The sequence below is a fragment of the Tinamus guttatus genome, unplaced genomic scaffold (assembly GCF_059628265.1).
Source record: "Tinamus guttatus ecotype Peru unplaced genomic scaffold, ASM5962826v1 Tinamus_guttatus_pri_ptg000048l, whole genome shotgun sequence".
Classification (NCBI taxonomy): domain Eukaryota; kingdom Metazoa; phylum Chordata; class Aves; order Tinamiformes; family Tinamidae; genus Tinamus; species Tinamus guttatus.
In genome coordinates, this window is record NW_028288582.1 from 9,015,495 (window position 1) to 9,029,594 (window position 14,100).

The 14,100-nt window shown below is 45.5% G+C and overlaps 1 protein-coding gene across 1 annotated transcript in view; it reads right to left on the reverse strand.

The window, feature by feature from the left end:
• Positions 1-13,882, reverse strand: part of EML1 (EMAP like 1) — a 108,712-nt gene extending 94,830 nt beyond the window's left edge. The window contains exon 1 of the mRNA XM_088539654.1: positions 13,750-13,882. Within this exon, the coding sequence (XP_088395780.1) occupies positions 13,750-13,777 (28 nt within the window). The 5' untranslated portion in view covers positions 13,778-13,882. The remainder of the gene's footprint in view (positions 1-13,749) is intronic.
• Positions 13,883-14,100: the final 218 nt, after the last annotated feature.

A 14,100-nucleotide genomic window follows, 5' to 3' on the forward strand; every position in this document is an offset into this window, starting at 1 on the left:
CTGCCCAAGGTGCAAGGACCCTCTGCTGCTTTAAGCAGTACTTTAAAGTACTTAAACACGTTTTGCTTCTTTTATCCCACAGAAAAAGGAGGAAGTATTGCAGAATCACCCACAATCTGAATCACTTCAACAGAACAAGAGCAAGATCTTAAACTGAGCTAAAAGGATTACTGCCTTCCTGCACCATCATCTGGGGGAGGACAAGCCCAGCATAAGCTTTGTAAACATCTCTCAGGCTACTTAGAGAATTTGCAACACAAGCTGCAATGTTTGAAGTGTATTTTTCCTAAACTGTGCATTTCCCAAATGATTACGGACAAATTCAGGGCTGGAACAGCTCCAGTGAGTGTGATGAACTACCATGAGGGAAGAACAGAAGCAATTGTTTTGTTCCCCGCTTCCTTCCACAGTGGTGCAATAGCTCTTAAATCCAGAGGGAAAAAAAAAGAAAAAGAAATGCAATCTAAGGAAAAAAGTTTGTTCTGATTTCCTCAGCCTCCAAGCATACTGGGAAAAAAATATATGTTCTCTATATGCTGCAGCCTCCCAGCCTAGCCGATTGACTGACTGATTGACTGTGTTTTCTGCTTACCCCTTTTTCCAATCTCTTCCGTAAGTCAAAGATAAAGCTAGTACAGTTCCAGCTGTACTTTTGAACCCATGTTTAAATGGGGTTGAAATAAATCTTAATGAGATTGCTCAGCCCTATTACCTTAAGTAGTATACCTCAAATGAACCCTGCTAAAGGCTATAATTCCCTTCTGAGGCTTCAGGGACACGGACAAGAAGCTCATATTTCACTGTTGCGGTTTGGTGTGTCATCAGATACTTGGTAGAATTCCACCTTTATTGCATAAGAACCAGAGAAACCCTCCTCTTTTTACAGCTGTGACAATAGCAGAACGTTTTCCTCTAAAAGAAGCACAGACATTTCTCCTAATCATCACTGCAACCAGAAAATAACTTTCGCATTTCTATTTCATGAGTGTTCTGATATCAAAGCTTTACTCCCCAAAATTCCCATGGCTGGTGTTTTGAAGCACCCCCTTGCCTACCTGGACAAAACCAAGGGGGTTTCCAGGGACTTGTGGCTGGGAAGAGCAAAGCAAGAGGCAGAGCAGGAAGAATGAGAGGAAAGGCCAGAGAGATTTTTGGCTGGTCATCTCCGAGCTATACTGTATTGCAGCAAAGACGCTGTGTATTTAGGGTCTTTTGAGAACTACATGCACAGCTGGAAAAGAAATACTTTTTAAAAAGTATTTGCCTAAGGTAACATTTAAGAAATGTTGATTGTATGTGGTCCTAGGTGGTTCTAGGGCACCCGTGTGCCATGGCAGGGCTCCTGGCTGTGTCTGTGGACCCCCCCTGCCAGGGCCAAAATTCTGCTGGCAAATATTATACAAATAAGGTATGGTAAAAGGTGTCACTATATAGGTAGGTGTTAGTGCTTGTAACTTCTGATACTCTTTCACTTTATTGTGCATCTCTGCAGATAAAAATGAATATGCCCTATGGAGGTGTTTAATCCTGTCACTGATTTTGTGTTGCATTTCCACCAAAAGCATATTGAAGGCCTAGGAAGTACTAAGAAGATATCAATCTCCCCAGTGCCCAGTTCATTTTGTTGCTCAGCAAATGTCATTTTTAGACCACAGTGTGCTCACAGCAGTGAATGGGTAATCCACCAAATGAGGACTGAGAGAAGAAATCTCTCCTCCTTGTCTAAATTTAGCACAAGGTCTCTCAAATACAGAGATGGCAGCTAAGTGTCATGTGCATGACGAGAATTTAGACAAGGAAATTATCTAGGAAATAACTCCGCTCTGTTAAGCAATTTTAGGAAAATAATGGGAGGATAGACAAGAATCTATTAATCTAGTAACATTTTTTTCCTGAGCTAAAGTTAACCTCCAATTGCGGGAAGAAATCTAGGCCTATCTCTGACTGAGACCCGGATCAAAGAAGAATTTCCTTATTTTTTCCTTATTTTTCATGCCTTTTGTAGATGCCTGATACCTGATCAAGACCTGGAAATTCAAGTTGTCAGATGCTATTAATTCTGAGAGGAGAAATCTGGGATTCCTATGAAATGAATAATTTCACAAAGAGGGGAAAAAAAAAAAATGCAAAGCCTGGAGAAGGGTATCACAGCCTGCCTGCCTGCCGTATTCTCTGCATTGCGTTCCTCGGGGAGCTCACTTGTAAACACCCGGGCCTGCGATAAGGCCGCACGCCGAGTAGTGGAAAGTCAATTTGATCTGCTCGTCCCAGCTGCCCGCTGCAAACAGCTCAGCACGCGGCCGAGCCGGCTCCCGAGGGCGCACATGCCCTGGGCCACAAGCAAACAGCTGTCTGCGTGGATTCGGAGCTGTATGGAGGTGGATTCGCTCTGCAACGTGGTGTTACCATTTGCATCGATTCATTAAATTGCTCAATTGCCTCTAATTCTTTTCTTTCACTGAAGGGAACTTAATTACATGAGTCAGACTGTCAGCTGAGGAAATGCCTCCTCACACGGAAATCTTTGAAGATTTGGCACCATTATCTAGGATAACCCAGTGTCTAAACTTCACTTCAAAAGAAGAAAACGACAAACATGCAGGGAACTTCAAGGCACATTTCCATAGGGGTAAGTGAAACCAGCCTAGGAAAACCAAACACTAATGGGGCCCGTATGCCTTGTACAGCACCCAGACATTCACCTCCTAGGTACCAGGGCAGACCTTCACCACACTTAGGGTTTTGCAGCCCTTCTCCATGCTTAGAGTTCAAACCTGTGCCACAGCCTTGCTGGTATCTGATATGCTTTAATTAGTCCAAGCAATAGGAGGAACGGTTTCATTTCTGTGGTCTGCACAAAAATATGGCATCGGGTCACCTCTTGGCAGTATTCGCCTTCCAGTGTACATGGAAGAAGAGTAAACAGTTGTCTTCTTATCTCCACCAATTAATAGGACATTAGAGTAGGCAAAGAGTAGTAAAGGACAGCAAAAAGTCAGACACGTTATGTGTGGGGAGGCTCCTCAAACAACTGAAAAAAACAAATAATTATAGGAGAGGGGTTTGCTGAAAAAATACATGCTCACTCTATGAACAACTGTGAGTAGATTGAATACTTTCCCTGGAGTTTTCCAATTTTTTTTTTCATTAAATGACTCAAAATGAAAGCATGCAAAAATCTGGTTGGTGTTTAAAAAGTTCTCATTAGAGAAATATTATTCTCCAGCTTACACATGTGAGCTTTGTGCATCTCAGCCGGCCATGTCTGTTCCAGGCACTTCACATTCTCTCTCACTTGCCCACATGATGCTTCTCCCTGCGAGTTAAATGTTTAAAAACCTGACCAAAGCATCTTGGAAAAAAACTCTCATTCTCCAGTGGGGAAAGACTCCCCATATGTTGCTGACTGGGTGAAAACAGATGATGCATAGACATTTGGATAACCCTAAAACCTCGTGACTTAAGAAACCTGTCTTTAGGAAAAAAAAACAATTTTAAACAAATATTATGAGGTTTGTGATAAACTTCAAAGAGTTGGCAGCATAAAGAAGAATCAAAGGTTTTAGGTGAAATTTCCCAGAGAAATTGCTTCCAATTCATTAATTTGCTGCCTGCATTTAAACAGCTATGCCTGAATATGCCATTTGGAATTTATGATAAATGCAGGAAATAGTAGTTTAGCAGTTTCCTTCTCAAAATCCTTTCCATATGTGGTCCATATGCCTGCAGCACAAACGTACTGCAATAGCATGCCTATATCAGACATGTGTGAGAGGCCAGCTGAGTATGTTAGCTCAGGGAGTCCTGAGCTTTAGGCAGAAGAGTTGAAAAATACATAGTTAACTTCACAGAGAAAAATTGCCTGCCTCCGAGGTGCCTGGGTGTGAGGTTATCAACACAGTAAACTAGCTCCAAACAATTACTAAAGTATCAAATTTTAACTATAGCTCGTTGAGGAAGTGTATTTGCTGCTGGAGATCAAGTTATGAGGTGACAGTGTATTTTACATTTTGTGACTAATGTGTTTGCACTGAGGCTGGATGCCACGGCATCACAGCTTCACTTGCTGGAGATACTGAAAAGGGGTGAAGGATGCAACTTCAGCAAGATAAAGGACAATTGCAAGTTAAGTCAGTGTGAAAAGTACTTTTGGAAACTGGATTGTATCTCTGTGTCAGCCCCAAATCTTCTCTTGAAGGCTGAGCAACTGTGGAATCAAGCTTCTCCCAGATGATCAGTAATGGGGCATCCCTCATGCTCTGGTACTGGCTCGGAGACCACAGGATCTGATTAATGGAAGCACTCAACACTCACAGCTCTAAATTAATGAAGTCAAGGGAAATGCTGCTTTGAACAAAACCTTGCTTTGAAACAAGATGCTGTGCAGCATGCTTGGAAAGAATTGCTCCTCGGCGTCTTGGTTGGATGCCCACATCAAGGGGGGATTTTTTTTAGCTTAATCTTGCTGTGCTTCAATTCCTTGTCTATAAACTTTGAATGGTTTCACACACGCGTGGCTGTTACACTCTGCTAAGTCAAGTCTATGGATGTTTCACCAAGGAAGACATAAAACATTTACTGAGTTCAAATTAGGTATAGATATGTTTCTCTGAACAGTCATACTGGGGCAAAGTGTGACTAATGCACTTTGCTTCCCAACACTTACTGGAAAGTGTCACCCAGCAAACCTCACCAAGAAAGCCATCTAGGACTCAGGCTGTCTGGCCTAGAAAGAATAACCGACCCAGCCACAACATGAACCTGCAGGATACAAGTATTTCTAATTCAGGAATTTAAAGACTTGTAGGTCCTGATTCAGATTCACTGGAATGAACAGAAAGACTTTTCTTGATGCCGAGGGGTCTGGATCAGGCCTCCCTTCCTGCAGAGCGAGGGAGTTGCACAAACTATAGGCTTAACCTAAAGTTATGTCCTTCTTAATCACTGTGGTATGATGGATCAAAATCTGAGACCTTCAGCTTGCTGTCAACTTTGTAGATTTTTGAGTATCTGGAGAAGTCACCTTGGTGTCCTGATGCTGCATGCCGGTCTTTCTCGTGTGCGTTTACTCCTCAGTTGTCTCACCAAAGTCTCTTTGAGCAAGTGGTCTAGTTACAAGTATTTTCACTTGACCCTATCTTCAGGCTGCAGGCCCTTTGCCTGGGTAGCCGGCTGCCGCCTGTAGGTATCATCTGACAAACTTTTTAAAATGATCTTGTCCAAATTTCTAGGGAGAAGCAGAAATGCCTATGCCCATAGGAAGGCTCTAGGAGAGCTGCTAATCACGCATACATTCCCTGACAAATAGTCTAGTGCTTTTTTCTCACTGCTGGTTGCAGCAGCAAAGGTGTAACCATTTCCACGACAGCGTTATAACAGTTATTTAGGAGAAATGTTCCAGATGCATTGCATGATGGAGGGCTACTGGCAAAAACAATAACCTCTCCTGCAGCTCCACGGAAAGCATGGCACAAAGGGTAAGTGTGCACGCACATGGGCTTTGCAGGTAGCAAGTAAATTTATTTATTGGTGAAATAAATGAAAACCACATGAAATGCCAAGTTTGACACATAGCGCCTATGGATTTATGAGGGGATTTTGGACCTAAACATTTTATGTGACTTCTCTCCAAACTCATTACTCCGTGCCCTTGCACCAGCTGGGGTGGGTGAAAACCCTCTCCTGCGCAGCACGGAAATCACTTGATGGAAACACAAGCCAGGCACGGTGCTGAGAGAGGGGATGGGGAGCTGGAGTGTCCTGGCCCTGGCGCTGGGGAGGAGGGACAGGGAAACGCTCTGGGATGGAGACGAGGAAATCATTGGTACCTCACTAACAAGTTCATTCCCAAAAGGGAGGGCATTAAGCGCTCTGCTATCTACTGAGAGGAGAGCATTAAGTCTTCTGCAGCCTTCTCACAACTCCGTGTGATTCCTCAAGGACCAAGGCCAATTTATCGAGCCCAGTTTCCAGCCAGCTCAGAGAGGGCTTACAGAAACACAGGCTTGTTTTTCTCTCCAGAAGTAATCGCTGTGATTGACAGATTGCGTGCAGAACCACACAGCAGCTCTGACCAGTCTCCACGAGCCCCGGTGACTCAACATTTACTTCTGCTCCTGCGTGAAGCCACGGCTGCTCTGGGAAAGCCGACCTGCACGCAGCACCCCAGCAGCTCCGGGTCCAGGGCCTGGGGCCTACTCCTCTGCCCCTGAGTTTCTTTCCCTAGTTTTCCATGAAGGGGGCAGCACTGGGGACCTTGCCAGTCTGGTTTTAGGTGAGTCAGGATCTCGAGGAATCCTGAAGACCACTCATTTATCTCTGAAAAACATTTGAGCAGTGGGACAGAATGGATCAGGCAGTGAGGAAAGAAATGGCAGGGACTGAGAGGCAGCTAAACAGGTAGATCAGAGGACTGGTCACCTGCCAGGTAAGTGCAGAGCCTGACCTGCGAAATGGCTCCCACCCTCTAAATTACTGTCTGTGAAACACTGATGTTGCAAGAGACGCTCCAGGCAGTAAGGAGCAAATGTTAAAGGCAATTATGGCTTCTAAATGCCAGTGGCTTAACATAGGCTATGTTGGAAATGCTGCAGATGTTGTGAGGCATGGTGGGGAGGTAGAGAAAAACCACGTTGGTTCTCTTTCACATGCCTTACGTTGCTGCAGGCATCATGGAATAAGACTGCTAGGAAAATTGCTGCATAGCCTGTGCATGTTTTTTTTCTTTGCAGATCTTAGAACAAATGCCAGATTCCAAATATTTCTGCAGATAAGCAAAACCTTCCTGTTAGTGCACAGGGAGGAGGAGCACTTAGGAACCATCCTTAATATTTCCCTAATGAGAACCTTAACTATCATTCCAGCTGCAAACTTACAAGCTAACTGCAGCTATCACTAATGGGGCCCTGAAAGAGATCTCCTTCTTAAGCAACTAAAGAAAAGAAAGAAAAAAAGAAACAACAACAAAAAGGAAACCTCTCCTATACCCCCAGAGAGGATTTCAGAAGATTTCCGCAAGCTTAAACTTCTGAAACTCTGTGTTAAGGTCTATGCCTGCTCAGTGATCGCAGCCTCCTCTTGGAGCCCGATAATCCGTAACACACACGCTTGGCTTTGGGAATGCTGCGAGCCGGCGCAGCTCAGCCAGCCCGGCAGCCTCCCCCGCACAGGAACAGCACATCTGCTGTGATTTCAACCCACACGCAGAGGACAACGTCCAGCCCCGTCCTTTGCCTTGCTGCACTCGTAGAGCGCAGGAGGACACGGGCGCCTCTTGCCCAAGCACCAGCCAGCCCGGGGGATGGGGCAGCCCAGTGCTGCTGACGTGTTGTGCCCGGCACATCACCGAAGGGAGCTGAGGGACTTGCCCAGGACAAACACTCCGGCTGCACCACACGACTGGCTCTGTCCTTGGAGGCTGCAAACCTCAAACCTGCAGTTTAAAGCATAAACTTTGTGATTAGCAGAAGGGGCTGGTACTACCCAGCTGCAGCTACATACAGCCATGCTACAGCTGGAGCTGAGATTCACCCCTGTTGAGAAAAAGGCTGCATATAACAGAGAACAGGTTTCTTTTCTCTTTGGCTTTGATAAGGAAGAACCAGGTTTGCTGTCTGTGGCATGTTAGAGGAGTGAGAGCTGCTTCTAGCCCTCCAGCTCTCTGCCTTTCATAGCACTGCTGCAATTACTGTATGGGCCTGGGAGTCTGCAGATTTCTTCTAAACTGAAAAGCACTTTTTTGTAACAGATCTGAGAAGGTGGAGAAGAAAAGACTATGGTTGGGCCACTGCAGCCTCATTGGTTTGAAAAAGAGTGTGTGAACATTGCAGTCACACCTCGGCAGGGAGTCATTTTAACCAGGGCTCCTACTCCAGCAACTTGCGACGGGGGCAGATTGTGCACACAGTCGGCCTTAGCTCTTTAGAAACCTTTGGCTGCCTCTGTTGTTTCGGACGATGAGCTGTCTTGAAATGCCTCCTGCACAGGGAGGGCTTTGCAGGTTGATTTCCAATGTGCTCCCACTCGTGTGTCCCAGCGGGCCTTGCTTGTTACCATAAATACTCTTCTCGTGGGATTCTCATGAAACGTGGATTCCTGGGGCTCCGAAGTCGCTTGCTTTTCTGTGCCTGTTGGCCTGATCCTAGTGTTCCAGAGCTCGTTCAAAGGCACACAAAATAATTGCTGTTTCATTAGTGTCAGTGTCTCTCCTTGCCAGTGTGCAGGCCACTGTTCAGAGAGACTTTCAGTGCCAGACTGGATAGTGTCAGACTAAAAGGGTTTATGGGTAGATGATAGAGCGAGTCAAAAGGAGAATTCCCAGATATCAAGAAAATACTGGGTTTCAAATTTTCATTTGCATCAAACTGGGCCAAAGAACTTAGATTTTCCCGTAACCATTACACTTTTTTTTTTGTATTTTACTGAAGCATTGCAAGAAGATTTTTTGTCTTGTTCTTCTCTTAATCTCAATTTTCAAATTATAGTGTTTTAAAATGCATTAAAGTGTTGAAAGTGTTGACATAATGATAAATTTTGATTCAGTCACTTCTGTATTTTATGGTGGAAGAACCCTCCACTGGAACAATTATGAAAAGCTCTGACAATTAATGCTCATCTCATCTGCCAACCCAAAAGCAAAAGGAAATGAGTTTGCCAAAAGATGCATACATCAAGCCCAGAGATTTTCTTAGGTGTCCATCAGTTACGAAGCCTATTAAATAATAAAGAGCACTTCAGTTTCCCAGCACTTTGCAGAAATTAGCTTTTAGTGATTAATGCTGCTCAGAAAATTCTCCAGTGGTCAAAATGGACATTTCCCACCTGCTAAGCCTGGCTGCTCCAAGAAAAGCATCTCTTTCTTGTGCAGAGCCTTCCATACATAACTCTTAAAGCCCTTCATCAGGTGGATGTACAGGGCTGTGATGCCTTTCTGCTAGTGGACTTGATGATCTTGAAGGTCTTTTCCCAACTGTAATGATTCTATGATTCTGTGATTCTATGGTGAGTTTTAGAGAGTTGAAATTACCTTTATGAACAAGGAAAAAACGTATAGACACTAGTGAGCTATGAGGCAATGAGCTGGGAGCTGGTGGCGATTTCCTTCCCCTCTGCTCCCCTTGGCAGGACTTTTCTATGGACTGCCACCGAGGCCAGCATGAAAAAGGTCTCTTGGGAAGAGAGGGGAGAGCAGGAGGGAGCTGGTGTGCTGAATGTGGCCTTTGGCTTTTGACCAAACCAGATAAAAATGTCTCCTGGATACTGCTGCTATGAAAAGAGTGCAGAGTCCTGCTAGGAGAACCCCGGCGGGTGCAGACTGCTCAGTGGTTGAAGAAAGAGCAGAACTCACAAAATGGGGTTAACGCTGATGCTGGGAAGTGCTTCTTCCTTGAGGATTATACCAGCCATTGGTCATTTTTACATTTCACCTTTAAGCAGTTTGTCTCAGCTGCAGAACATCTCCAGGTGGCTGGGCCACGGCAGGTAGCAGGGTAGACAAGAACTCGTTGGACTGCCCAGTGGCTTTGGTGGGCTCGGGACCCATAGTGCATCTTCCAGACCTCCATCCTACCAGATCCCAGCACCTTGCTAACACAGTGGGCAGCTGGGCTGGTAGGGGGAGAAAACTTTACCACTCACGTGCTTATCCCAGGAACTTCGAGTACTAAATGTAGTCTGCATGCCAATTCCAGCACAGATTTCAGTGTTTTGCCATTTGCTCTGGGTCAGATCCTGCAAACAGCTGTACTCAATGCAGCCACCCATACGAGCACAGCAGTGTTTGGGTCAGTGCCTTTTTCTAAGGTCTAGAAAAAGGGAAAAACCGGTGCTCTGGCCCCATGAAGGCTGCTGAGTTCTCTGCACTGAGCTGGTATTTTTCACCATTGAATGAAAGATTAATTTACAGCATATTTCTGATATGACTAAGCAAAAGCAGGGCAATTTTATTTGACAGATTTACTCCCCGTGTGTATCCTGAATCATTTCTAACGATTTTTGGTGAAAAAGTATATTTGTGCCTTTTTCTTATTCCCTGTGGTCATACAGTGAGAGCAGAGTGCCAGAGGATGACCTCAAGGCTCATTTCTCCCTCACTAGCAGTGGTTTGGGCTGATGGAGTGCTTACTGCTGAGCTAAAGGCATTCCCCATGACACTGCAAAATGTGCAGTGAATCCCAAGAAACCAAAATTATTGTAGGTTTCTGGGATATCCTACTTCTGAAAACAGCTATTTTAGTGTATTCGCTACAGTCTCTCTTAAATACACATTTGAAATATGTAATTTTAGCTTGGAAGGCAAATATTTAGCTAGAGATTCAATAATATACTTCAGATGAAAGGTCTGATTTCTTCCTCTATTGAAAGGATGCCAAGGAAAGTTTGTGAGGAATTTTAATGAAATCAATTAGATTTGCATGCCACCTGCTGCAGAACAGCCTGAATCAATTCTGTTTCTTCCCTTTTTAGCACTGTTTTATAAAACGCACAGAAAGGATGTACATATGGGATTCCCCAAATCTGACTGGCTGCTTCCCCTTCAGCAGTATAATCTTTGCCTATGGCAGCTGAATACCTTGTGTTATTGCAACAGAGCAGCATCACCCACAAAAATTTAGCTCCCATCCTAAAAATCACTCTCTGGCTGCTGCACTCTTTGAGGGGATATAAAGCAAACGGGCACTTTGAGGAGCTTTGCTCGACTTCACAGGTTTTTTTTCTGAGCTGAGAGGCCTGTGCGAAGGAGCAGAACCATCGTGACTCACATATTCCTCATCAAAATGCTGGGTGCGTGAGAAACTGCTCAGTTGTACAGAGGCTGAACCATGCCTCCCTACAAAAGACAAATAATGCACACAAGAGGAAGCACTTAAATAATTGATGTGCTTTTCTTTTATCTGCATGCAGGAATGACAGGAAATCTATGTACCTAGCACTAATGGAGAGCATCAGGATGTCAATACCTGCTAATGAGAAAGAAAGAGGAGTGTGTTGGTCCTGAGGTGACTCATCTTTCTTTCTTCTTTATATACCCATGCTACAATGAGAAATGAATGGCGTAAATTCTAGAATTCTGTTCACTAATTGATTGTTTAGATATCAACGCTTTCCTATTTTGGTAGGAATTCAGTGGAATCCAGAATAGCTTGACAATTACTTAGATTTAATCTGCAATCTGACAGTCATTTTTCATGTCTTCTGCACTACCTTCAAAAGGCAAACCAAAACTTTGCTTGCATCACGTTTCATTTTCCACTCCAAATCGGGGAAACAGTGCAGCCGCACTGGAATCTAACATAAAACAGAGATTTAAAAACCCAGTGCTTTCATCCTGAAAAGCTGCATAACTTTTCCAAATGCAGAAGTGGAATATTCTTACAGAATAAAACTTCTTGTTCAGAAATTATTGGTATATCGACCCATTCATATCCAGCTATTTAATGCAGAGATCGTATTCATCAGTTCTCTCTGAATTGCTTCTCTGAGAGCACAATTATGCAGCTGTTCCTGCTACATTCTTGTGTAGGCTGAAAGCAGCATAAAAATCCTGATATTAATTTACTGTAACTACAGGCTTCAATTTGCCAGGTTGTTCTCTAGGCATACGCTTGGCAAAAAGGTCAGTGAAGTAACGCACACACCAGATACTAACACTGCAGTTGGCCTAAATTTATTTATCGTTGTGTACAGGTATATACACACACATGCATAGTTCTGCACAGTTTATCCTGTAAATGGGGCTCTTGAGAGCAGCTACAATCCACACGACAGTGTCAATGATATATGTCACTATAACAACTCTGTCTGGCCATATCCAGAAATAAGGATTGAAGAAGTACAAGGTCTCAGTCTGACTGTACTGGGCTCAGTAAAACAGTATTTCTGCACTAAGGGACATCGATCATCATTTTAGAAAGTTTCATGCTGTTTTCTTTGCAAACCCTTTTTATGGCATCTTTATTGCTAAAGCTGAAGTAGCTCGTAAAAGAGAAATAACAACAAAGGGATTTATCAGGTTTCAAAATACCCTGACATGAAAAGCACGCCGTCAGCAATGTGTTCCCCAGAATCATTCAGTAACACGTGCTGCGCTTTGTACCTCCAGCGTTGTTTTGGTGTGCACTCAAACACATGTGAGCGCACATCGACGCGCGCGGGAGCCAGGGAATTATGCAAGGTCTCTGCAGAGCATGGAGCTTTGGCTCCAGGTGGTTGTTTCTGCCTAGTGTCAGCCATGCTGCAAGGTATAAAGTGAGCGCGGGTGCTAGAAACGCTGCCGGCACCGAGCCAGGAAGAGGCCTGGGGCGGGAGGAAGATGAGGGCAACGTGGAGAGACGAAGCTGGGAGGAAGACGAGTGGAACGGGAGAAGCGAACCTTCCCTCGGCGTGTGCTGGAACGTTTCCAAGCAGCTTCCACATCTAAACACCCGCAGCTCAGTTCGGCTTTGCTTTTCATTCCTTCTCATAACAAACTTCTTCCTTCCCTCAAATTACGCATCTATGAACAATTTTCCAAAGGAAACTCCCGGGGCCCTTTCAGCGGCAAAGGTAATTGAGATACAAGCAACTTTTGCACCCAACCTGCTACGTACGCTCAATATCAGTTTCATCATTAATACCAGATGCCAGCTAAATACTGTCACTGTCGTCCTGAAATATCCCACCCTCGGCTCGGAGTGCTTAACAAGCAAACATAGGTCAGGCCCGGAAAATCAAAGCCAGCTTTGCTGAAGAAGGGAAATTATGCTGAAACAAGAAAAAAGATCAGCCCTTCTATAAGGTAAGCAAGAAATACTCAGCTTCAACTCTCTTCTTTTGTCTTTAGGCAATGGCTGCAAATGTTTGCCGGCGTGGAGGACTGTGCATGGCGCAGGCCACTCCGCATTGCATCTATAATTTATCTTTTTTCACTCTGCTTTTGCGTGCGTATTTTGTGCTTGGTTTGTTTTTGGAAAATGGAAGCAGAGAGAGAGGGAAAAAAAAGCACCACAGCAGCCTCCTCCTTTCCTAGTCCCAGTTTTTAGTCAACATCCTCAGCTCAGCACACGTCCCTCAGAGGCCAGTGAAACACAAGGATTATATTATATATATGTGTGTGCGTGCATATGTATATTTACATATGTGAAAAGCTATGGCAAAAGGGAAAAAAAAAAGATGTTTTCAGTGGTCCATGCCTCTGTTAGTCAAATGTCCTGGCAGAGGATTACTCTAGCATTTCCACAAGAATTTCCTCTCATGCAAACGGTCTAGTGGATGTTTACAGTATGGGTAGAAGTTAAGAAGGAAAGAAAAGCAGACCCAGCTGAGCGACATGCCTCTTTCTGCCCTGCTCTCCGGTGCGGAGAGGTTTGACTCGCACAGCCCGGAGCACAGGCAGAGCTCCCTCCAGACACGGAGGAGGCTCCTAAGGCACCGAACTGAGGTAGGAGACGCTCGCGCCGCGTGTTCCGGGCTCGCTTGTCTCGCTAGCCCGGTGCGTCGGCATCGCGCGGCTCCTCGGCACGCGTCCCCCCGAACGCGCCGCTCGCCAGCGACGGGTCGATACCAGCCGTGGCCGAGCCCAGCCTGCTGGCCCGGCCACCATCATGGGTGGCTACCGGGCGCCACCACCTCGTAGCCCAACACGCGTCGTATTCATGGCGCTGCCAGGGCGCTTCTCCCCCGGGAAAGGCAGGGGGCTCGGCGGCCGCTGTGCAATCCGAGAAGGCGAAGCCGCCGGCGGGACGCTGCGGTAAATATAAATCTGGCTCTTACCCACGGGCAGTCCCTCGCAGTCCGACATGGTGCGCGGAGGCCTCCCGGCCGGCGGCGGCTGTGGGGCACGGGCGCTCGTGCGGGCGGGGGCCGCGTGGTATCTGGCAACCTACAGGCGCCCGTCGGTTGTACTGTACATCCACCCGCTCAGCGCGCCGCGGCCGCCGGCCCGGCTCTGCCTCCTCATCATGGGATGTAAAGATAAGAATGTGCTTTTGTGCCAAAAGAGTGTGCTATTGGTGGATAAATTTGTTGTCATCCCTCCCCTTCGCAGAGTTTCCTCTTTAATGTCAGGGAGGCACATTACCCCGGCTGAAAGGCCATGCAATATTTATGAAACGGCTTTTAAGA